At 40.0% G+C, this 26,779-nt stretch overlaps 1 protein-coding gene across 1 annotated transcript in view; it reads left to right on the forward strand.

The window, feature by feature from the left end:
- The first annotated feature begins 9,189 nt into the window (after positions 1–9,189).
- Positions 9,190–26,779, forward strand: part of NSG2 (neuronal vesicle trafficking associated 2) — a 54,784-nt gene continuing 37,194 nt past the window's right edge. Inside the window, exons 1-3 of the mRNA XM_073232409.1 lie at positions 9,190–9,383; positions 10,296–10,446; positions 24,256–24,339. Of these exons, the coding sequence (XP_073088510.1) occupies positions 10,318–10,446; positions 24,256–24,339 (213 nt within the window). The 5' untranslated portion in view covers positions 9,190–9,383; positions 10,296–10,317. The remainder of the gene's footprint in view (positions 9,384–10,295; positions 10,447–24,255; positions 24,340–26,779) is intronic.

Raw genomic sequence — 26,779 nt, forward strand, 5'->3', positions numbered from 1 at the left:
GTAGTCATCAAAAATATCCCTTAAAAATGAGAGCCAATACCAAACAAAAAAATGGGAGAATTTATTACCAACTAATCTACACTAAAGTAAACACTAAATGGTATTCTTTAGGCAGAATGAAAATAATCCTAATTAGGAGCCCAGAAATGCAGACAGCAATAAAGAGTAATGTACAGGATAGACATTTGGGTAAATCTAAATCAACATTGGTTTAATAAAATTTCATGAAAATAGTAATAATCTATGGTGGGTTTTAAATATGTATAATTAAACTTGTGACAACAAAACAAAGATAGGAGGGTGTAAATATTAAATTATTCTAAAGTCCTTATACTGAAAAGTAAAAATGACATTAAATCATAATAAATCAAGATTGTGCATTGTAATTTCTAGGGTAATGACTGAAGTAATAAAAAAGGAATAATTCAAAGCAAATAAAGGTAAAACTAACAAACTACTTCAGTAATGCAAAAGAAGGTAAGAAAGGAGAAAGAAGGAATAAAGAATGGGTAGGACACATAGAAAAAAATAGATGGTAGATTTTATATATATATATATATATATACATAAAATATATAATTGGACATATCTTTAATTCTATCTGATGTAAATGGACTAAAAAACTCAGTTAAAAGATAAAGATTTTCAGATTGTATAAAATTCAAACGCAGGTTTATGCTGCTTTCAAGGGGCATACCTCAAACAAAGACACAGGGAGATTTAAAGTTAAAGGTTGAAAAATATTTACCATGAAAACATTAATCAAAAGAAAGCTGATACAGCTATAATAATCTCAGATAAAGTAGACTTTAGGACAAGAAGCAGTTACAGAGATAGAGGATATTTCATAATGATAAAGAGGAGCTAATTCAGTAGAAACAATTCTAAGTTTGTATCTACCTAATTATGTAGCCTCAGATACATAAAGCAAAAACTAATAGAAATAAAAAAAGAAGTTGGTTAGTCTGCAATTATAGTGGGCTCTTTTAGCACACTTATTGTAGATACTGATAGGAAAAGCAGAAAAAAATCAGTATGCTTAAAATTTAAACAGTATGATAAATCTAACCACATTGATCTATACAGACCCCTGTACCGAACGATTAAAGAATACTTTTTGTTTTCAAGTGCACATGAAACATTTGCCAAAATTGGCCATATGCTGAGCTGTAGAATCTCTTTTAACAAATTTCAAAGGAATTAAATCATAAATAATATGTTCTCTGACCACTGCTCAATAAGTTATTTATTAACAACAACGAAAGAGATCTAGAAAAATCCCCATTTGGAAATTAAACAGTACAGCTCAGAGGAAGGAAGTATCAGTTGTCATTATAATTATCCTGAAGGCTGTGGTTAGCCTTAACTTGTCTTATGGAGGAAAATGATCTGATAAAATAAAGCAAACATAGAGAAAAGTAGAAAAAAGGTAGATGATAGATAGATAGATGACAGATAGATAGATGATAGATAGATAGATAGATAGATAGATAGATAGATAGATAGATAGATAGATAGATAGATAGATAGACAGACATTAATTGATTGATCTATCTCTGTGATCCCTACCGTTGAGTTACTTGAGCTAATACACTTCTGATTTCATTTAGGGTAGCTCCACAAACTATTTGAATCCATTAGAGTCCTGATTATTACAACACATAAAGAAATTGTTTTCTGACCTGATCTCTGCGCACTTCCTCAGTCTCCTGTCATGATCAAATTCCACACTCCTTTGAACTCTGCCTTCTAGCCAGACCAAACTCCTCAGCATTCCTGGGAATTGTCCAGGCCTCTGCACATGCCTTTACCCTCTTTGCCTTTCTGACTCAAATTTGTACTCAGATCTTATGCTAAGACTTCCTCCAGGAAATCTCTTCTGTTTCTAGTCTAGGACTGCGTTATGGGCTATTCATACTTCTACTACAGTTTGTGCTTCTTTTTATCACAGTGGTCATGTTAGTGTCTGGATTCAGGGAGACTTGCAATTTTGTGATTTACTAGCTACTTGATATTGTGAAGTCACTTCTCTGAGCCTTAATTTTCTTGTCTAAAATGGAGATAACAATATCAACCTCACATGGTAATTTTGAGAATTAAGTGCTATTATACATGATAAGTGCTTATATTAGTGCTTGGCACATAAGTACTCAATAAATATTATCACCATTACTTTGGAATCTTGATATTAAGAACAAGGACAATGCATACAAAAAAATCTTTATCACAGTGCCTGGCACACAGGAAGGATTATGTAATTGTTAGTCTATCTCTTTTAGTGAACTTAGTTTTTCAAGACCTGGAGGCATGTTGGAGGTGAATTCAAAGCCCCATGTCTGATACCATAATTCTTGATTTTTCCACTTTACATTATTGCCTTTTTGGACAAATTTGGAAAGTAGATGAAGTTTACCTTTAAAGTGTTTCCTTCTCTCCTTTAAGCTTCTTTCTTCCATTTAATCAAGCTCAATTTCTTTAAAAGATGAACTCCTGGAAGGGATCAGATAGATTCATTCACACCAGGGCTTACTAACTTAGTCATGCCCTATTCCAGGAAGCTAATGGTTAATGGTTTTGAATGTCTTTTAATTTTTTTGTTTGCCATTTACTCATCCTTTTTGAAGAAGGAGATGTTTAAGTCTTTTGCCAATTTTAAAAGTTGCTTGTTTGTTTTCTTACTGCTGAGTTTTGAGAGTTCTTTATGTTCTGGATACAAGTCATTTGCCAAGTATATGATTTGCAAATGTTTCCTTCAGTCTGTAGCTTGTCTTTTCAGTGTCTTTGGAAGAGCAAAAATTTTAAAATGTAATGATCTCTGATTTATCAATCTTTCATAGATTGTGATTTTGTGTCAAGTGTATGAACTGTTTTCCTAACCCAAGGACAAAGATTTTCTTTTGTTTTCTTATAAATGTTTTATAGTTTCATATTTTACACTTAGATATGTGATCTATATTTCTTTAAGGCATGTAGTTTAAATCAAGGCTTGTTCCAACACCATGCTTTGAAAAGATTATCTTTTCTCCTTTGAATTGTGTTTACATCTTCACAAAAAATCAATTGGTTGTATTTGTGTGGGTCTATTTCTTTTCTCTCTATTCTCTTCCATTAATTGATTTATGTCTACTTCATTGCCAATACAGTGAAGTCTAAAATATTATAGCTGTAAGTTTTAAAATTAGGTAGTGTGATACCTTCAATTTTGTCCTTTTTTAAAAAGTGGTTTTGGTTATTCTCGTTCCTTTGCCTTTTCATATACATTTTAGAATGATCTAGGTTTATCTATAAAAATTCCTGCTGGAGATCAGAATTAAAAATTGATCCGTACATCCATATTTAGAGTTGACATCTTTCCTGTGTAGTATTCCAATCTATGGTACGTCTTCAACTATTCAGGTCTTTGAGGTCTTTCATACACAACAGATTCTGTATGTATTCTGCTAGATTTATGCCAAGGTATTCCATTTTAGAGCTATTGTAAATAATATTTTTAAATTATCTTGGTTTCTAGTTGTTCATTACTAAAACATAGAAATATGGTTAATTTTTGGATATCCATGACTTTGCTAAACATACCCTTTAGTGCTAGGAATTAAAAAAAATAGATATTGGGGGATTTTCTATGTAGACAATCATGTTGTCTGCAAATAAGGATAATTTTATACTTTCCAATCTGTTTGCTTCTTATTTATTTTTCTTGCCTATTGCACTGTCTAGTACTTCCAGGTGTGATGTTGAAGAGGAGTGGTGAGAGTGGATGTTTATTTTTTTAAAAGATGCCCTTTATTGGAGGAACAACCTAAGACAGGCACAGTCGCACGGGGGCCATCAGGTGAGAATTTGGGGATCAACAGAGGTGAGGCTCAGAACCTCACTCCCCCTGCTTTGAGAGAAATCTTCTGCATCCGTGGATGTCTTGCTGCCCTTGCCTAGCCTGGATTAATACTTAGTCCATAGGCACACACCTGATCATCTGATCATCTACATTTGCCCTCTTACAGCACTAAACTATGTTTTCTACCTTTATCTTGCATCTACCTACCACTTCAGCATTTTATTAAAAATAAAAATAATAATAATAATAGAGGGAGAAATGTGGGATCAACATATAAATCAAGTACAAAAATCAAACGAATATTCATATTTGACCTGATTGTTTATAGGTCATAATGCGTGATCAAAACCGAAAGTTTCTGTGATGACTGCCCTTGTACTGTTCACCATGTAAGAATTTATTCACTATGTAAGAATTCGTTCACCATGTAAGAACTTGTTCGTTATGCTTCAGAAGATTGGAGACTGACAAGAATTAGGCTTGAGATGGATTAATGATTGTACATTGAGCGTTGACCCCCCTATACTGAATTTTATTGTTGTTAACAACCATTTGATCAATAAATATGAGAGATGCCCTCTCAAAAAAAAATATACCCTTTATTAATTTGAGGAATTCCCACTTTCCTAAGAAATTTTATTATGAATGACTATTAAATTATATCAAAATTTTTTACTCTTTCAACTGTGCTCCTGCAATAAAACCAACTTGTTCATGAGGTATCATTGTTTTTGTCTACTGATGGACTTGATTTTGTAATATTTTGTTGATTTTTCACTTACATTCATAAGATATGTTGGCCTATAGTTTTCTTATTTTGTATTATCTTTGTCTGGTTTGGTATTAGGGTAATGCTGGCTTCATAGAATGAGCTGGCAACTGCTTCCCTCCTCTTCTACTTTTTAGAAGAGTTTGTGTAGAATTGATGTTATTTCTTTAAAAAAATTGGTTGAATTCACTCAGAAAACAATTTGGCCTTAGAGATTTCATTTTTTGGAAGGTTTTGAAAAGTAAATTCAATTTCCTTAAAATGAGGACTGTTTAGGTTATAATTTCCTCTTAGATGAGTTTTGGTACTTTATGGTTTTTGAAGTATTGGTCCATTTAATTTAGTTCATCAATTTATGTACATGGAGCTGTTTGTAGTAGTACCTTATTATTCTTTTTAGTGTCTGCCTGCTCTATAGTGTTATCTTCTCTTTCATTCATAAAATTAGTGATTTGTGCATTCTCTCTTTTTTCTTTCTCAGTCTTTCTAGAAGTTTATCAGATGTCCTGATATTTTCAAAGAACCAAGCTTTGGTTTTAGATTTGTTCTTTTGCTTTTCTGCTTTCAATTTCATGAATTTCTGTTCTTTATTATCTCTTTCCTTCTGCTTGTTTTGGGTTTATTTTGCTCTTTTTTTTTCTTGGGTGATAGCTTACATTATTGCATGAAATGTTTCTTTGTACACTTTAATGCTGTAAGTTTTCCTCTAAGCACTGCTTTAGCAGCACTCCCCAAATTTTGATATCTTGTATTTTCATTCTTTTCAGTTCAAAATATTTTCTAATTTCTTGAGACTTTCTGTTTACCACAGGGATTATTTAGAAGTGTGATTAATTTTCAAGTTTTTTGAGACTTTCCTGTTATCATTCTGTTACTGATTTCTTGTCTAATTCATTATGGTCAGAGAACCTTCTTTATATCATTTTCAACTTTTAAAAAATGTGACTAGGTTTATTTTATAGCTCAGGATATGATCTATCTTGGTAACTCAGGATATAGTGTTTCCTAGTAAGTTTTCCACATTCACTTAAAAAGAATGTTTATTCTTGAACTAGTGGTTACCAAAGGGGAGGGGTGTGGGAGGGCAGGTGGGGAGGGAGGGAGAAGGGGACTGAGGGGTATTATGTTTAGTACACGTGGTGTGGGGGATCACGGGGAGAGCAGTGTAGCACAGAGAAGGTGCATAGTGGATCTCTGGCAACTTGCTGCACTGATGGACAGTGACTGCATTGGGGTGTGGGTGGGGACTTGATAATATGGGTAAATGTAGTAACCAGAGTGCTTTTTCATGTGAAACCTTCATAAGAGTGTATATCAATCATACCTTAATAAGAAAATTAAAAAAAAAGAAGAATGTTTATTCTTTTGTTTTGGGTGGAGTTTTCTATAAGTGCCAGTTTGGTTGGTGATGTTGTTTGGTTCTTCTCTAACAGTGGTTCTCAACTGGGAATGGTTTTGTCCCCCCTCCTCCAAGGGACATTTGTCAATGTCTGGAGATATTTTTGATTCTCACAACTTAGGGGAAGTTGTTGCTGGCATCTAGTAAGTAGAGGCTAGAAGTGCTAGAGGTAGAAGTACAGCTGCCTCCAAGAAATAATTAACCAATCTGAAATGTTAATGTTCCTGAAATTGAGAAACTCTGTTCTACAGCTCTGCTGATTTCCTAAGTGCTCCGTCAGTTAATGAGAAAGAAGTGTTGGAGTCTACTGCTGTAATTGTGAACTTGTTCATTTTTCCTTTCTGCTCTGTCAGTTTTTGCTTTATGTATTTTCAAGCTTTGTTACTATGTTCATACACATTTAGGACTGTGATGTCTTCTTAGTGAACAGACTCTTTTAAGATATGTAATCTCTGGTAATTTTCTTTACTCTAAAGTCTACATTGTAAGATAATAATATAGCTAGTCCAGCATTCTTTTGTTTAGTGTCATCATGGCGTATCGTCTTCCATCCCTTTACCTTTTTTTGGCTGTTAAATGATTCTTTATTAAACTATTTTCCTTTGTAGTTTTTAAATAGCTTGAAATTCCATGGCGCCATTGTTGATGTCTTCCATCACCGTTGCAGTTCACAGACTGTGCGGGTGTCTCCAAGATCTCTTTAATGATAGAGTTCTCTAGCTAAAGATCAGTGCTAAATCTCATCTTGACAATTGAAAACTGTTGAGCAATGTTTACAATCTCATTAAAAGTGCTATTTTCACCATGTTTACTGTTTTTTTTTTTTGTCTCTGGGTGGTTCTTTGAGGACTTTGATGATCAGGGCAGAGGCAGAATGTACCACCTTAATCTGGACTTGTCTGTTTTGAATGGTCATATTCTCCTTAATCCTTAGACCATTTCAGTCACCAGTTGTCTTGGTGATGTGAACATTTCCCTTGTTCCAGGACTTCTCAATTTCAAGAATATTAATATTTCAGATTGGTTAATTATTTCTTGGAGGGGGCTGTCCTATAAATTGTAAGACGTTTAGCAGCACAAGGGATCAATTACCAAACAAGGGAAAAGATCACAGAGAGCTGATCTTGGGGGCCAGGGACGTCATGGTGCTGACTCCTGACTGCCCCACTAGTGTACCTCAGGTACATGACTTCAGTCTCATTGGGATTGAGCTTCAGTGACACAGTGGAAGCAGATGGTGTCGGATAAACCCAGATATGGGAGGACAGAAGAAAGTTGCACCTTGGCCTTCTCCAGGTCAAAAGCCAAAAGCCTAAACCTGTAGTGTTATCCTACCTACATCATTTTGTTTGAAGTGAGTTTCTTGTTGACACCATATATTTTGTTTGTGTTTTTCATCCATTTTGACAAACTCTGTTTTTTATTTGGTTTCTTTAGACTGTTCAATGTATTGTTTGACATGTTTGGATTCAAGTCTACTACTTCATTATTTGTCTTCTGCTTGTTCTCTATTTTTTTTTGTTTTTCTGTTTTCCTTGCCTGTCTTCTTTTGTTTTTTTGACTTTTTTTGTATTCCATTTATCTATTGCCTTTTTTTTACTGTATCTCTATATTTTTGGTTGTGCTAGGGATTACAATACATATAGTTAGCTCTTAAGTGTTTAGTTGGAATCAACACTTTACCACTCATAGTAGACTATAGAAACATTACCACAATATTGGTCCCTTTATCCTCCACTCTTTATGTTGCAGTTACTGTATATATTATCTCTACATACATGGAAAACCTCATCATAAAATGTCATAATTTTTGTTTTTAACTGTCAAATATATTTGTCAGAACTTAACAGGAGAATAACAGAATAATAGTTTATTGGAATACCTCCCACTCATATGTATATGCATACTTGTATTAATAGTGTCTTCTGTAGCTCTGATATGTTATAGACTTTCCTGTCTCAGAAACATCTCTCTATACACATTCACACACACACACACACGTCCATTTCATTACTGAACAATACAGACAATATGTATGACTTTTTTGGTCTTTTGCTGGTGGAGTATACACTCAGCATGTGAGTGCAAACTCAAGTAAACAGTTTATCATGTAAGCAAGAATACTTTTGGAAGAGAAAGGAGATGCTATTACTAACGTCAGGACAACTGAACCTTATGAAGTACATCATAAATAGCACTGCGGCTAGGGATGAAGGACTAGTGGTGATTTGAACCACAACTGGGAGAAACAAGTGGCAACAGTTCTAACTTCATAAGGTTTGAAGATCATGTAAGAGCAATTCCCAGGGATGAAATAAATCAGTCATTCAGAACCTTGTCCCCAAGCTTAAAGAGGTTTCCTTGAGCACAATCTCTCTTCATATTCACAACCATTATGCAAGGGAGGTGTTGTTATTCCCACAGCAAAGATAAAGAAATGGTGGCTTGGAGAGTAAATGCAAAACGTCCAAGATTCTCACACCCAGAACTTTGTAGAACTGACACTAGGACTTTGCCCTATCTGATTCCAGGCACCAACCTGGAAGCCATATGATGTCAGGTACTGCAAACAAACTTTCGTGACAATGGACCAGGGCTCAAATCCCACTTCCTGGGGCAATACCAGCTCTGTGATCTTTGCTGACCTGTATGATTACAGTGGCATTGTAAGAATAGTAGCTTATGTTTATGCAGTGCTTTCCATGTGCCCTGCTCAGCTAAGTGCTTTCCCCATGTTATCACATTCACATCTCACGCTAACCCTATCATGTAGTGCTATTAGAAACCATATTTTACAAATGAGGAAAAGAGTCTGAAAGAGCCTGGAAATGTGCCCACTGCATGGGAGATAAATATTACTTTCCCTTCACTCCTTACCACAGGTCAGAGATGGTGCATGTCCTGAACCATTCTGTGCCTCATAATATTGTCCTGGAAGATTTTAGGAGTAGTGCCTTCTCCCAATGAATGTGCCTCCTTCTCCAGTTGTTTTGAAGGCTAAAGGATTGCTTGTTATATCGTGTATGTTAACTTTGTTGGTTTATTTTTTTGTGGCCAGAATCCCTCCACTTTCTTGAAACCGTTTTGTCCCATGCCTTGATTGTGGCCATGCATGGGAAACAGCAGGTGGTGCCAGATGACAGGTGGTGTGGGAGCCCGTTCCTCGGTGGGAGGAGGCGAGAGTGAGCGATCAGGCAGGCAGCTGCCAGGAGCTCTTCCCCTCTCGCTGGCGCCTCGCTCTCAGAAGCTCCCAATCCAGACACAGGCAAGGCGCTGTCCTTTCAGCACCACAAGCTCAGGCTGAGGAGGGAGGTCTCCTGGCCGTCCTCCTCCTCTTCAAATTGGCGTGAATCTGCTCTGACGCCCAAGAGTGCAGCACAGTAAGTAGGCATTTGTTTTTCTTATAACAACTCCCCTATATACTCCAACCCTTTACCACCGCTTTTACCCCTACAACTACCCTGTTTTGTTTAATAACCTTCCATCAGCAGGAGTGACAAGAGAAATTCAGTTGTGCTGGGCTTCTGGGGGTGGGGTGGGAGCAGCATTTGACTTCCAAGGGAGCTGGAGAGGAATAGCTGTGATATGTTTATTTAGTTGGCAATCTTGCAGTATGGGGGTTGCTAACTTTCCATGGAAGCAAAAAAACAAAAAACAAAAAACAAAAAACGATGGCCCTTCGCTGTTGAGGAAACGGAGGCATTCCATGGCTGAATAACAGGGTTGGGTTCAAGCCATTTCTTTTTTGCTTTAGGAATTTGTATCTCCTGTACAACCTACATATTATGTGAAAAGAAACATTATACATGGAGACACTGAAGGCATGTATTGTGTTTTAGGGAGATTGCTGGAGGAAAACCAATATAATAAAATAGTAACCAGGGTGGTAAGATGAAATTTATCATACTGCAGGGTGACCCAAAATAATAGGATTTAATTTTGTACCAAGAATAATTTTTTTTTACTGAGATTATATGACTACATTAGCTCTAGTTGCTTGGATATATTTTTAAAGCTTGTATATTGTTTTTGTCAGTCTGGGATTTTTCTTGATTTTCCCAAATTTGAGGACAGTTGAACCCCGTCGGCAGGTGGCACATTTTGATGATTTAAAGAAGTTTCACTGGGTAATGGAAATCATGTCAGGAAATCTAGAGAAAGATCAATGACTGAGCTCTACACCGGAAGCCTCCCAAGTGGAGCTGTTGAGGACAGTGCTATTTTCCCTGTCTTCAGCCTCTCTTTCCCTGCCTCACCTTCCACCGTAACTAGCATCCCACTGCTTGCCTTAGGTCTGGGAAGAAAGGCATAAGGATGGTGAAGCTGAACAGCAACCCCAGCGAGAAGGGAACCAAGCCGCCTTCGGCTGAGGATGGCTTCCAGACCGTCCCTCTCATCACTCCTTTGGAGGTTAATCACTTACAGCTGCCTGCTCCAGAAAAGGTAAAGTGGTCGCTCTTCTCATCAGTTCCCCTATGCCCCCCATCTCAGGAAACAAAGCAGGAAAAAATTCCGCCCTCACCAAACCCTTTCATTCCCTCATCAGCCAAATATGTTCCTTTCCTTGTAAAATGCAGAGACATCTCTTGTGTTATTTCAAATTTATGGTGTCTGTTCATTTTATTGTTCACATATAAATACATGAGCAGGAAAATTAATTGTTCCTTTTTAAAGTTTTGTCATAGCAGATCAGTAGTAATAAGCTTCTAGGTGGTTACAGAGAAAATTGTCTTGATTGTTTTGGGAAGGTGTATAAAAAATTGACTGGTATAGATTTGAGGACAGAGATTTGGATGCAGCCCAACAAACATTGAGTTTGCACCTGCCAAAGCCCTGCCCCTGTGCTAGAAGTTGGTTATAAAAAGACAAATTACAAAAACCCTATCTAGTATATACAGTTCATATGATGCATTATGGTAGATGCTATACTTGAGCATTACAAAGGTTGTGAGAACACAGGGGTGGAAACAACTAAATTCTGTTGGGGTGGGGAGGGGACTGGGAGGACAGGTAAGGTAAACTGCAGAGGAGAACATTTGAATTTGGCTTTTAAAGGTGAGTAAAAACCTTCCAGATATACTATGGAGGACAAGACATTTAAGTCAAGGGGCACATATATGCAAAGCATGGAGAGCTTTTGGGAAATAGCATGACTGGAGTAGAGTGTCTTTGGGGGAGGCGTGGCTGGAAATGAGTGACTGGCTGATGGCACATCTCCTGACATGGGAGTAGTCCATGAAGGACAGAGGTGGGCATTTATACAAAGGTGGGGGAGTTATGCCATGGACGCAAACGGGAGAAACATTATTGTCTAAGATCTACCTGAGAGAATTTGGGGTTTTATAATGTGAGCTTTTGTACACTGTGAGAGAGATTTGGAGGCAAATGATGGAGTTCCCTGGCTGAAGAGTGAACAATGGATCATTCCATCTGTTTGATTTTCTCCCTGGCATCTCCAGGAGGGCATTGTGTGTCTTAACCAACTGGCTCTATCCAATGAACTGAAGAGGAGCCAAAGCTAGATGAAGGGCCTGGCTGATTGGCTGGGGGTTGAGTCATCATCTGTTTTGAAAGTGCAGAGGTTGTCAGTATGAGAGAGTGCATGATGGTGGCAGAAATAAAGACTCCTTGAGATATCCTGAGAGAATGATAAGACCTTCAAAAATAATTTGAACAGGCAGTTAACATTAAGGAAAATGAAAGGAGAGTATTAATTGGTATCTGCTATGTGTGTAGCAGAGGTTCTTGGGTTTTGACTGAATATTAGAATCACCTGGAGAGCTTTTCAAAATTTTGATATCCAGGCCACATCACAGAACATTTGTATCAGAGTCTCTGGGGGGTGAGACCCAGGCGTCAGTATTAATTAAATCTCTCCAGGTGACTCTTGTGTGCAGCCAAAGTTGAGAACCACTGTGCTAGATGCCCACTTCCCCTGGGAGTCAGGGATTATGCACTCACATATATGGACAAAAAGCTGAAGGGTTAGAGAAATTTGGTTAGTTTTTCCAAGCTCACAGAAGGAGTAAGTGGCAGTGCTGGAATTTGAACCCATATATAGTGAAAATTGGAGAAGAGAAGGAAGATATTCTCTTGAGGTTTTATGTGGTTTCAGGAAGAATCTTTACCCTTTAGCCAATACCTACAGCCTCGAAAATCTATATATCCCAAGAATTGTGCAAGGAAAAGAGATTTTGATAAGGTCATACAATCTCTTCCCCTAACCCCTACGCACACTTGTAAGTCATCCAGTTACCATGGTCTCTGTCTCCCATTATTCCCCCACCATATTCTCTCCTGCTTCCAAGCATTTCCACTTCTCCTTGAGAGAGGAGACAGGCCCAATAAACATGGAGCACCCAGTCCAGATGTACCAAAAAGCTTCCCCAAAGCCTGAAGGATAAATGTACTGGACCTGCATGTGTAGAAAGGGAAACCAATGCATCCTGAAAGATTCAAATGCCTACAGGGACACATTCTCACAGGAGCACATCACGGACTTTCTCTGATGTTCGTGACAAAGTCTTTCTACTAGGAGGACCTCAGTCTCCTCCTCTGTGAAATGAGGGGTATCACACCTACCACACAATGCTCTGAGCAAACTTAGATGTGGCTTCATATGTAAGGTGCCTGACACAAAATGAACTGTAAGAGAATAAAAATTATTCTTGTCAAGTGCTTCCTAAGTGTTAGATACTGTTCTAAGCCATAAGTACAGACACACACATATACACACATGTGCACACACATTATTTTCTTTCATCCTTTCTAGTTAATAGGACCCAATAAGAGAGTTGCTACTTAAACCCAATTTTTAAAGATGATGAAACTGAGGCATGAAGAGGTACAGTAATTTCCCAAAACACATAGGTGGTGAGCATCCTGGCAATGTCTGGAGAACCCAGAACCCACGCAGTGTTGTTCCAGAACCTTCCATCTCAGCAGAAAGAAGGAGCCAGCTGACTTGTAAGTCCAGACTTGGGCTCTAGTTTGAGATCAGTTGCTAGCCCACAGAGCAACTTGTATGAGTTGTTTCTCCTCCTTTAGGCCTGTCTCCTCTTTTCTGAGAGATAAATTGTATTAGCAGTTTTCTGTGCTATTATTTAGATTTTATAGTATTTACAAGAATAAACAAGTTTTATCTCCTGACATTAGAACAGATATGTTAAAGGTGAATTGCACTCAAGAAACCAGTGGATCCTCCAAATGCTTAGTGACCAGAACAGACTCTGGAGCCACCACTCTAGGTGGGTTCACATTCCTGCCCTACTTTTTATTGGCCTACCTGGGCTGATGGCTTGAAGTGAGGTTCTTAAACTGCCTCAGCCTCCTTGTGTGTAAAGTGGGGATGGTAATACTGGGACTCATCTCTTAGAGCTACATAGAAGTGAATCCTGACACCAGTTGTCAGCTCTTTGACTAGGTTCCAGTCAGATGGTGAGTGTGTGATGCTAAAATGGTTATCAGAAAGAAGTATATTTAACACCAGATAAAAATCAAAATTACATTTTTTAAAATGTAAAATACAGAATATGCTTGGTATGTAATAGTGACAATCATCCTTCTATTTGTTCATTAAATACTCTTTAGTATACAATATGAGTTTCATAAATTTCCAAAGAGGAAAACCTTTTGGAGGTTAAATGAAGAGGATGAGCATGCCTGCAGTCCTTGCTCCGGGCTGGGAACGGGCTTGCAAGGCACTCGCATCTGTTATCTCAGCTAATCTTCCCAACGGTCCTGTGAAGCTGGTATTTGTGTGCCCATTTCACTGATGAGGAAGCTGAGGCTCAGATCAATGGCGTGACTTGTCCAAGCTTCACAAACAGAGTTGAAGAGTAGGCGTTGGAAAACTGGTACACCCGACACACCAGTTTTTCCCTCTGCACCATGCTGCCTTCAATAATGAGAAGTTTCCCGCCCCCAGGAGAGCTCTTCCTCAAATTCTACATTCCTTCCTCTGTGGCCACACCTCCTCCTTGATTGCCCCCGTACCTGCAGGTACAGCCTGGGACGATCCTTCAGAAAGAACATCCCAGCCTCCAGTGCTCCCTCCACACCCAGTGCTGCAGGGTCTGGTCCTCGCCTCAGGAGGAGAGACTGGCTTGCCTCATGGTTGGTGTTCCACCTCTTCTGCCACTCTAACCAGGCCTCCACACTGCACCTTAGACAGACCTCTAGACTGTGACTAGGTCCTCCCCTGGGAACCCTTTTCAGTCATGTCTACAGGATATGACCTTCAAATCCTTACCTTGGCATTCTAGGTCCTTCATTATCGACCACCTGTAGTTACACTATGGCTATACTAATCACATTGGAAGGTATTCACTCACTCACTCACTCACTCACTCACTCACTCACTCACCCACCCATTCATCCAGCACATCTTGTTGGGCACCTTCTATGTGCCAGGCACTATGCTAGGCTGTGCATAGACAGCCATGAAAAGTAAGGCACAGCCACTGCCTTCATAGAGCTTCCAGTCCAGTGGGAAAGAGGACTTCAAACAAGCCATCACACAAATAAAAGTGCAGAGATGCAAGTCATGAGAAGGGCTATTAAGGAAAAAGTATGGTGCTATAATGTAAGAGAGAAATAGGGCCTAAGGGGACCTTATTATGATTGAAGAATGGTCAGGGAAGTCCGTCTAAGGAAGATCCTAAGTCTTGGCTGAGACCAAGAGGATGCTTTGGTAAGGGGAGTAAGGGGCAGACGGACCAGCACGTGGACAAGCATTGAGGGACCTGGAAGAACTGTCAGTAGGCCAGGTTGGCTGGGCACACTGAATGAGGTAAGAGACTTGGGAGGTAAGGTGGGGTGGATGCCAGTTTATGTGGAGACCAGTGTATTTTCTTGAGGGGATTAAAGCAGGAGAGTAACAGGATCAGATTTCTGTTTTAGGAAGAGTCTTGTGTTTGATGTCAGCACAAGGAGCTCTGGACAAGGGATTATGCTTGGTCTCCTGCTATCTACTTCCTCTTTCTTTCCAATTCATCCTTCTTGCAGCACCAGGGTAATTTCCCTAAAAGAGAGGCAACTGGGTTTCCTGCAGCACTCCCACCATGAATGGTGGAAGCAGAGAAGAGAGTGAAAGGCAGGAGATGAGCCAGAAGGTCACTGTCTGTTCAGGAAGGATACGGTGGTGGTGGGCACTGGGGCGGTGTCAGTGGGAATGGGGAGGTCGGTCGTTTATGCAGATTGGTGCTGGGTTTGCCGAGGCTCTGGGGCTCTGGCTCTGCTTCATCCTTCTAGCCTTCGTCCTGGCATGCTGTGGGCGGTAGGGAAGGCTGGCTGAGCAAGGCCCCCTGTCCCTTGCCTAGCTTAAAGCTGAGCTTAGTTTTTCCACTTGACACGTGGCGGAATAGACTTGAATCTAAGCAATTGGGTGGCTTTCTCTAGGCAATGGGAGGCAAGCTCTTGAGAAGCTGAAACGTCAATCTGTAGATACTAAATTCTGGGACATGCCTTTGGGACCTCACAGCTGTTGGTTTATCTAAGTAACCACAATAAGCAAGATGTACCCACAACCCCACTGTCAGTTTGCTACCATTATCCCCATTTTACAGAAGCAGAAACAGGCTCAGAGAGGTGAAATGCTGTCTAGGACTCACTAAAAGAAGACAGTGTAGCCAAGATCTGCACGCAGGTGTGTTGGGAGATGGCAACTAATCGATGGCAGTTTTGCAGAAAACAAGCCACAGACAGGCACAACCCACCTTGGCAAAGTCCCAGGTGAACTGTATATTCAGCAAGGCAGCTGCCAAGCTCTGTGCAAATGTTCCTTTCTTTTGCACTAATTACTAAGTCTACACATCCTGGAGGAGGCTGGCTCCCCTGGTTGTGGGAGGGAAGGAATGCAGACACATAGAGATCAATTATTGATGTTTGGCACACTTCATATTTTGCATGGTAGACCACATGTGCTTTGTAGTTCTAGAGACCTGGGTTTACATCTCAGCTAAGCTATTTACTTACTGTGTGGCTTTAGACAAGTTACTTAGCATCTCTGGGATTTGACTTTTGACAACTGTAAAATGAGCGTATCTCCTTAACAGGGTAACTGAGGAAAAACATGAAAATTGTCTAATGGCACACAGATGGTGCTCATTGATGTAGTTACCTGTCACTGGACGTCCAGCATATGTCTCCTGAAATTGACATTTTGGGAAGATAACTGTAGAAGTGAAGCGTGCTGAGAAGAACAGAGTTTCCAGGAATGCAGGGGCCCAATGGGGTGGACCTGGAAAGATGTTGGGCAAAGGAGATGCCACTCTTGTCACTTGGTCTGTGTGCTTTCTTGGCCTCTCCTGTGGCTTCACTAGAGGGCTTCTTTTTCCCCTGAGGCACAGGACCAGAGAACTGTGGGTCTCCCCCTCAGAGAGCAGCAGAGGTGCACATCCCTGTGGCTCCCCGGCTTCCAGAGCCTCCTTGTCCTGCTCCTCAGGGACTCTCGTAGACGGATGACAAACCACCCCAGGCTGGAGCAAAGGCTCTGACTGCTAGGGGATTCCAGAAAAAAGATATAAAATGACTACTAGGCAGATTAGAAATTCTTTATTGTTTAAAAATAAAATTTTAAACAAAATATAATTTTTTACCTGTCAGATTGGCCACAAAATAAAGCATTTGATAATGTCTAGTGTTGCTAACACCAGGGCAAAGGCTCAGTACACTCTTGTTATATAATTTGGTGCAATGGTTTTCAGAGGGTGTTTATAAAATTTAAACTATATATACCATGTGATTGGTACAGTTCATACTGGTAGGAAGTTATTCTGTGAGTATGTTTGTATGGGTATCCATGAGGTTGCACTGAACTCTAGGGCACGGGTGTGGAATGCTCAGTGATTCTTCTAAGAATGAGGCAGATTTGCTTCTGCTAATGTGGAAGAAGGGACAGGAACATTGCTCTGTTAAAGCAACTCTAAAGAGTGTGGAATGGAGTGATCCCATTGGTGGAAATACATACGTGTTTATGTTTCATTCTTGTAATTCACAGTTTTGGAAAAACACACAAGAAACCATTAACTGTTTAGGGAGTAGGGATAGGGGTTGGGGAGACCAGTTTGAAGAATTTCATTCTATAATTTTCATACCTTTTTTTACCATAAGATGTATCATTTTTTATTTTTTAAAAATCACCCCCATTTACAGATGGTGAAGTAGTGCAGGAGAGCTGAAGTGACCTGTTCATGGTCGCTCACAGAACCAGCCAGGCTCTGCCTGTTGAGGGAGGCGTTTACGGCAGGGCAGTTTGCGTTTGAGCCCTAACTCCACCGCCTACTTGCTGTGTGACTCTGTGAAAGTGTATTAACCACTCAGTCCCGCTGTTTCCTCATTTAAAACAAGGAGAATAATATCTTCCTCTGAGACCTGTTTTCAGGGTGAAGTGAGAACATGCATGTTGGGTGTTTATCACAGTGTCCAGCACAGAGGAAATGTTCAATGCAAGGTGGCGGTGATGGTGGTCATCATCATCAATTCAGTCCCAGAATCCGGATTATTGCTCCTGGAGAGACAGGGCTGACCCCATGCCTCAAGGAGGGTGGAGAAGCAAGTGGTCTGGGCCTCGGGAACCTTCAGAGGACAAGCCCAGTGGCAAAGCTGTGGAGCTCCACAGTAAGGACCACAGCCCAGGCGGCTGGCCTCCGCTCAGGGCAGAAGGAGCTGGCTGCTGCCTGTAGAGGACCATATGGAGAGTCCCTTATTTTGCCCCAGGGTATGCACTGCCAGATAGTTGGAGAGTCATAGACTTACTGGGCTAGCTGGTCCATTTGAGGGCTTACCAGCCAACTTTCCATTCTGCCTCTGAGAAAGTAAAGGCTCAGCAAGGAAAGGAGACGTGGTCCCGCAGAAAGAGCCTCAGACTGGGAGTGACCATGTCCATACTAGAGTCCTGCTTCCGACTCAGCCTTGCTGTATGATCTGTAGCAAACTCCTTCTCCTCTCTGAGCCCCCATCTCCCTGTCTGTGAGTAGATGGAGTAGGACAACACTGTCACTAACTTAAGTCTGAGCAATGACATTTTACCCTGTGTCCTGGGCCCAGTCTCAAGCTTCAAGGGCCCAGGGAAAGAGACTCAAACTCAAAGAAATGAGTGTGGAGTGATGTGTGAGGGGGCCCAACTACACACTCAAGCCCCCTCTGGGCAACTTCACCTTCTCTCTAGAGATGGGATTCGTTCATTTATTCATTCAGTCAATGGTGTTTATGGAACTCCTATTGTACGCCAGGTGTCATCAGATCAGAATTTGAGTGATACGATTCTTGAATGATGGTCTTACTAGTGGGTGGCACATAGATCTGAGCCAGAAGCTTAGATTCAAGGTTTGACCCTGTGAGGTGCAGATCATTTCTGCTCTCCAGGACCCAGGCTCCGCATCTGTACATGGGATCATCACTCCTATCTCAGAATCACTGAAAGGTTTGCTGAGAAGGTTGTAAAGCGTTTGGCCCAGTGGTAGTGGGTACCCCTGACCCATTTAAAAAACAAACAAACATGAAAGTGTTGAATACCAGTTTGAGTACCAGATCAACCACTTCCTACTCATTTGATCATAGGAAGGTGATTGAACTCTCTGAGGCTAAATTTCCAAAAATGGGAATAGTAATGATTTAAAGGAGATGACTGAGGATAGGGCAGTGTATTATTGTAAGGAGAATTATGAGGATTAACTGAGTACACATCAGTAGGGCCCCTTGCACAGTGCCTCACACATGGTGGATGCTCAGCAGACAGCCAGTCATTGTTCTGCTCTGAACTTTAATCTTAGTTCTAGGGATGAGCTGAAAGGGACAGCTTAGATCTATTTTTGGCCTGTGCAAGTCCAGCTCATAAAAATACAGTCTTGCTCCTTGTCAGCACCTCTGTACTTTTATTTATTGTTCCTGCCAATCCTGGGGCCTCTCCATGTGGGAACCTCTTCATTATTGATAATCCTGGGAAGTAGTATTTTAAATTTTTATGATCTGTACTTTGCGCCATCTGAACCACCATGTATTATCTGGCCTTGTCAGTGAAGGGGGAATATATCCAGATGAGGGGCCCTTTAGGAATGAATAATTTATCCCATTTTCACAATGCCAATTATGTTAAATTATGTTCTTCATATCAACCACTGACAGGACAATGGGGACTGATGTATAAATATGAAAAGAAAACAAATTTATTTCTTTTCCCAAATCCACAATGATATTTGAAAATCTGGAGGTTCATCTTTATAAATATTTTTAAAACCCCACTTTACTTTAAATAATAAAAAGAGTAGAAGGACTTTGTCCTCTCCTCTCACCACCCCCACCCCATTTCTGTTATTAATCAAGGAGCACAGGGCTCCATTTTGCTCCATTTTTTTTCCAGCTGCAGAAAAGAGAGGCTTTCTTTGAAATTCATTTTCTCTTCTCTTTCTTTGTTTGCTTATGAAAGCTGATTTCTCCAAGGTACAGCTAATAATGATTGGCTAACATTTATTATGCTTTCCCCTTCATAGTCATAAAGAAAAGAATTGGCTGTTACTATATCTCCTTTTACATAAGGGGACTGTTTCTGGCTTCACTCCATGGGAACAGAACACTAAACTTCATGACATACCCAGTAGTTGGCTGGTTCCAGTAACTCGGTAGGGCTGTATTTCCCCTGCTCCTTATATCTCTCCAGGGTAGCTCCACTGTGGCCAGAGGCTTCTCCACTACCTGGGAAGCCATTCTCTGTTTTATTGCTTTCCCTAAGCTACTCACTGCCCTCAAGTTAATCTTCAGTTCAGAACCTCTATTTACCCTTCACTTCACCGGCCCTGTTTTCTGGCCATGCAAAACCACCTCACTGTGGTTCCCCCAAGTTTTCTGAGGGTCTTCTGAAGGATTGATAGTAGATGCTGTTCCTTCAGACATAAAAGCTCTTTTCTCTGGGTTTGGGAAGGAAGAATGGAAACAAGAAAGCTGACCAGAGGAGCCATTCATGGAGAGGTGGTGATGCTCTAGACTAGGGTGGCAGTAGTGCAAATGGACAAATGGGTTGATTGGAGAGAAGTTTCTGAGGAAGCGGTAGCTGGTGATGGAATGGATTTAAGGAGTGAAAGGAAGGGAAGAATCATGGGAGATTCCTGTATTTGATCTGACATAAACAATGACATGGATAATGCAACCACTTTCGGAGCTGGGGATTACATGGAGAAGAAAATTTTAGGGGCAGGTTGGGCAGTGAACCCAAGAGCTTTGCTGTGGACGTGGTAAATTTAGGTGTGTCGGTCCAAGGGCAAATGTCCAGTAGGGTAATCTGAGTGCTGAGTGAGGTGTGAGCTGGAGATATAAATTTGAGAGTTATGAGGATAAAGATGAACTGGAAATGAATTGGAATAAGAATGCTCAGAGGGGGCTTGTAGGAGGGCAGAGAGCCCATGACCCAGCCCTGACAAAGCCTGACACTGAGAGGCCAGGCGGGAGGGGAGGAGTCTGAAGAGGACACTGAGGGGCGCTGGTCAGTGGGCAGGAAAAGGACCAAGGGAGGGGCTGCCATGGACCCAAGGGGGGAGGGATGAACAAGCCTATCAAATACTACTGAGGGGTCAAGGAAGGTAAGGCCAGCAGACTGCCCATTTGTTCTAGGCAAGTGGGCAAAGATACAGCTTTGAAGTGGAGATGGGGTTCTGATGAGCTGACACTTCTGTAGGGGCAAAGGTAAAATATTATCTAGCAACCTGGGTTACTTTTGGGGAAAATGTGCCTTAGCTAAAGACATGAGCAGACGACTAAGGAATGACACAGAGTCAGGTACTCACCTGTCCCTTGGCCTGTGTTTGAATTCTGTGGTTGAGGAGTGGGGCTCTGAAGCCAAAAGAACTATTTTCATTAGAAAGTCACTCTGGGCATAAACAACATCTAATAGGGGGTCAGGGAAGCAGGACAAGGATTTGAGGGAGGGCTATGATCCTAACTCTTCCTAAACTCAGCACCCCCCATTACTATAATAGTAAATGGGATACTTTTATAAGAAACATATATATTATTATAAATATCATATAAATCGTGTGATTATAAATTACTGTATATGTATATTTTGGACTTGAAATCAATGACATCACATAGTATTTCACTTTTTGTGTCAGATTTCTTTCATTCAGTGTAATGTCTGTGTGTGTGGTATTACTGTGTCCCATTCCATTTGATGAATAAACAACAGTTTATACATTCTCCTGTTAATGGGCATTTCGGTTAGTCTCAGTTTTGGGCTGTTATGAAAAAAGTGTCTGTGAATGTTTTTGTGTGTATCTTTCGCTGAGCCTGTTATATTTTGAGGTGATTTTTGCTGGCCCCAAGAACATCTATTGATTTTATTGTACTTATTTAGCATTTGCCCATCTTACTAAATTCTAATAGCTTTTCAGCTCATTTTTTTTGAAACACATTTGTAACAGATAGAGAGCTTTTTGCCTGAAGTAACAGAAACCCAGCCCAAATTAGATTAAGTCCCTAAAAGTATGCATACACATGTATGTGTATATATATATATATATATATATATATATATATATATATATATATATATATATATGTTTGCCCCTAAAACTTCACAGTCCAGGGCGCACTTCAGGCAAGCTGTGATCCAGAGGGCAGGGTATCATTAGGGCCCATCTCCATTTCTCGGGATTTCTCTTGGGACTGCCCTCCATTATATGCTGCTTTTATCCTAATCCTGGTTCCTCCTCATTGTGGCAATCTCTACAGCAGTTTCAGGACTCAGGGCCTCCACATCATCCAGAGGAAGATCATGCTTTTTGGGGAACATCCATCAAGAGCAAAGGGACTTCTTTTCCCAAGTTACTTGTCACTATTACCTCATATCTCATTGATCCAAATTCGGTAACATACCCATCTCTGAGCCAGTCAAATTGTGTGATCTATAGGATAGTATGCCCTGATTGGCTAACCTAATCAGGGATGACCCCTATCATTAAGGGAGGGATCAGTCCCACCAAACCACATGCCTGCCGCACAGCAGGGTAGGGGTGAGTTCCTGAAGGGAATAATGGGGAACTTTTGGTTGAAATGGATGCTAGGGATGCAACCACAAAATGTTTATTATGATAATTACAATGATGTTGCCTATAATGATCATTTATTATCTCATCCTGATAGTAATATTTTTTTAGTTCTGTCTTCTGTCTCAACACGTTGGCTATGCATAGAGTCTTTTAAGATTACATGGAATGATGAAAATGGTTTTAAGCTTTCTGAGATGCTTTAGGAGAGATGTTTATGAAATTAGAGGAGCAGAGTAAGGACTAAGAAGCAAATGTTTTTTAATATCTGATGTGTGATGTCTGAGAACAGTCTGATGGCCAAGGATCTAGAACTAAAGGGATCAAGCCAAGAAATGGTTGAGATGGACTTGGCAATGTGGAAAAGCACATTTAATTTTCTATTGCTGTGTGACAAATTACCAAACAATGTGGAAAAGCACATTTAATTTTCTATTGCTGTGTGACAAATTACCAAAAAAGTAATGGCTTAAAATAATACAAATTTGTTATCTCAGTTTTTGTAGGTCAGAAGTCCAGGCATGCATTGGCTGGGTTCTCTGTGGGTCTCAAAGGCCTAAAATCAAAGTGTCAGTGGGGCTGCATTCTGGTTTGGGTGGTCCTCCTGCAAGCTCATTCAGGTTGTTGGCATAATTAAAATAATATTTATTATTGAATGAATGGTCTGACTGCTCATCTTAGAGTAAATCATTTAAGCCTCGCAACAATCCAATGAGGCGTTATGGTTATTTTTCCATTTTGTAGTTGTGAAAAGCAAGAGAGAAGGCCTAGTGGCAGAGTTAGGATTGGAACCCAGTACACACTCTGCCACCACCCTACAATATTGACAACATCAGTTCCAACCCCACAGCAGGATTTCCATTAGCAAATAGCCTCTAGGTGTCAGGGAGGGAGAGATGTTCTAGGTGGGCTGGGTCCCAGAGCCTCCTTAACTAACATATTGAAGTGTTAGTTGGTAGATGTTCAATAAGTTTCCTATCCTTTCCTTTTTGATCTACATTTAGTTTATGGTATGCCTCATAGATTTTAAAGAACTTTCTTCATAGTAGAATTCTTGCATTAGTCAATATGTTTGATTGCTGTCTCCAGGAAAACTTGGTGGGCTTTTTAGTGAAAATTGAGTAATTTAAGCTCCTATGAGAAGTAAGAGTGATCATGGTTAGAAGATAGCTTTCTTTTAGCTGTGTGACCTTGGATAAGTGACCTAGCCTTTCTGAGCTTCAGTTTCCAGGATAATGGAAATGATGGTAATGTGTAGATAAGGTATATGAAGTGCTCGATCTAGTTATGGAACATAATAAATGACTCCAAAGATCTTACTCAATATCATCTCATTTAACCCTCAAAACAACCTTGTTAAACTGGGATTAGGATTATGATTATTGCCTGTATTTTACAGGTGAGGCCCTGAGGCTCTGACAGTTTCTGTGTTCCCCATGACACCATGGCACTCAGCAATAGTTATTGATTATCTGTCAAGTTTCTTTTTTCTTACACTTTGCTGTACACAGTGGGATGGAGTTCCATAAATGTCTTGGTACCTTGACAGTGTATCTTGATAAAATATTAATAACCTCTGCAAAATATTCAGACATTAGAAAAATAAGATGATATAATAGATTCAGTGGACCTTAATGTTTTTCTCTGTGGAAGTCCCTTAATCAAATTGGAATTAAGTATGTGTGCAAAGGTTTAGCTATAGAATATTCATCATAGCTTGTTTGTATAACCCAAATTGTGGAAATGAGCTAAATGTTCAACAATAGAGACTAATTAGATTAATTGTAGTATTTTCACACAATGAAATACTATGCTACATCAGAAGAGAAAAATACAATCATATATTTAGCTACATGGAAAAAATGTTAATATAATGTGTGATGAAGCAGGTTATAATTCATTAAGTAAGAATCCATCTCATAAAAAGAAAATATATGTTTGCATAAATAGCATGTATATATAATATATGTATGTATGTGCATAAGAAAACATCTGGAAAGATGTAACCAAAATTTTCACCGATGGTTGTCTCAGTTAGAATGGAGAAGTATTACGGATAATTTGAATTTTCTATTTTCTTGTGTGTGTTTAAGGAAGTTTCTTTATTTTCTGATCTTTACTTGATGTATAATAAATTTTGGTTACTAAATAAAAGAGAAGAAAAATAAAAATGTTTAATATGTCCATGTGTGCTAACACTGTTTAAATATTTCAGGTGATAGTGAAGACAAGAACGGAGTATCAGCCTGAACAGAAGAACAAAGGGAAGTTCCGGGTGCCGAAAATTGCTGAATTTACGGTCAGTTTCTTGATGGTATAACAGAAAGAGAGAAGGGAAAGCTGGCCTCAGTCAGTTCCAGGCACCTCATGCTAGTGGAGCAGGTACTACTGGAGGGCTGAAAATGACTCTGGCTATTTTTAGAGGATTTCTTGAGGCCACACTGTCTGGGTCATTGAATCTAATCAAATAACAAAATCTCTGCTCTTGAGGACTGACTACTTATTCTTTCTTCTGCTCCAGAATGTTCAGGTAATTTGGTAATTGATAAATGTGTCCCATTTTTTCTTTTTCCTCCTGACCCCATCTCCTTGCCTTTCCATCACAATCTCCAGGAAATATGATGGAAATGTATAAAGAAGCTGAAATTTTAGTCAGTGGTTGGTTGCAACAAAATATAGAAAAGACAAAGGAGAGAAAGGCTGACTTCTTAGTGTTAAAAGCCAAGTGTGTGACTTTCTGTTTCTTGGTGGAGATGGCAGTAGGAGGACTGGTAAATATTTATCACTCTAATGAATTGTGTGAAGGAGCCATGAGGCATGCTCCATGAGGATGCAAGGAAGATCTTCAGGGAAGTATCCTGGGGAAGTCATTTCAGACTTCAGGTGGTTGAAGAAAATGCAGCTTGTGCAAAGGTCCTGAGGCTGGCCCCAATGCTGAATAGGAATAAGGGCAGTGAGGGCTGGGCTCTAGGAGGAGAATGGGGAGCAGGCAGAGATAAGGAAGGAGAAGTGCACAGAGGCAGAAAATTCCAGGCTTTGTAGGCTGTATGGAGAAATTTAGGTTTTATGCTAGAAGTATAAAGGAAGCCTCTGAAGGACTTTAAGAAGGGGAGTAACAAGATTTGAGTTTTGACAAAGGCACACTGGTTTTTATGTGGCTGATGGACTATAGTGGGCTACTGCAATCATCCAAGTGAAAAATAGTGGCTCAAACAAGGATGGTGAGTAGATAGATGTGGGCAGACCTAAAAGATATTTAGGGGACAATTATCAACAATGGGGGCAGAAGGAGAAGTAGTTCTGTGTATGGATACTGCAGCAGTCTGGTGAGGCTTGAGCCCTGTTTCTACTTTGTAGTAGCCATATGGCCACAAGCAAGTCAGTAAACTTCATTTGTCAAATGGAGATAATCAAATGGAGGGTTGTTATGAGGGTGAAGTGCAGAATACATGCAAAGCATTGGATTTGTACATGATAAATACACAATTAGCATAGCGGTTTTGTGTCAACTGTGACTTGGGGCTTTGAAAGTGAAAACAGCCCTTTGGTTGGTTATCTAAGAATTGGAGTGTGTACTTGGATAAACACATTGGTCTATTTCTATCCCTCGCTTTCTCCCTGCTAAATCTGTGCTAGAGCGGCTGGGTGTGTGAGCCTGGGAGGGAATGTGGCACCTCCTTGTGCATCCACAGGAATGTGGGACTTCCCTAGTTGCTGACCCTTTCTTGGAGAACAGGGATTGCTCTTATTTTTGGCTGTAGCTTCAGTGTCTGGCTCACAGCATGGTCCCAGTGAACTTGGCCTGAACTGTGTGCAGGAACCACTAAGAATAAGCATGCAGTTTCAAGGGGAGGGCATGGTATCTTGGTATATAATGTATGTGCACAGGGCCAGGCAGGAAAGTTGACCTGTCCTGGCAGCAGAGATCATCACAAATTCCTACATTCATGTATAAGAATGCAGTGTTTTTTTTAATAAAATCAAAGTATTGGAAACAATGCTAGATTTTTAACAACTTTCTCAGACTATTTTAAGTTTCTTAAGAATCCCTTTTTTTTTTCCAGAAAGTAATTAGTTTACTCTGAATTATGGGTTTATGAGATATTTCATCTTCTTTTTACTTCCCTGTGCTTTCCAAATTTTATATGACCATGTATTGTTTCACTAATCAGAAAAAATCAGAGAACAGAAAAATTAGAATTATTTAAAAAATTTACTCTTCTTACCAAATAGAGTGTTACATGTTTTTGATGGAATTATTCCTTGTGTAGCAGTCATTTAAAAATGATGGTTAGGAAGGCATGTAATAATTTTGGTAAATACTTCAGAGAGAAGGTTGAGAGAAAAAAAGCAGAGATTAAAATCATATGTTTTCTAGGACTGGAACTATGAAAACACCCACAAATCTACAGAGGTAAAAACACATGGAAAGAATGTATCAGAATGACATCTGTGGCCCTGTTATCAGTGGTGGTGTTGGACAGGTTTTTCTTTTTCCTTTTATTTGGCAACTTTTGGTGATGTTGTTAGTTAATCATATTTAATGCCTACAAGTGCCTGAGAGACTGATACAACCCTCCATTTCCTTGAGGGGAACTATGGCTCAGAGCAACAATGTGATGTGCTCACCCAGCTAGCAAGTGGCAGAGTCAGTGCTCAGAGCTGGGCCTGGCCGGCCTTTCTGTTCTCTCTGCCTGCAGTAAGTAACTGGCGTGTTCAGTTAGCACTACGTGAGTCAG

Source organism: Manis javanica, chromosome 1 (genome assembly GCF_040802235.1).
Source record: "Manis javanica isolate MJ-LG chromosome 1, MJ_LKY, whole genome shotgun sequence".
NCBI classification, from domain to species: Eukaryota; Metazoa; Chordata; class Mammalia; order Pholidota; family Manidae; genus Manis; species Manis javanica.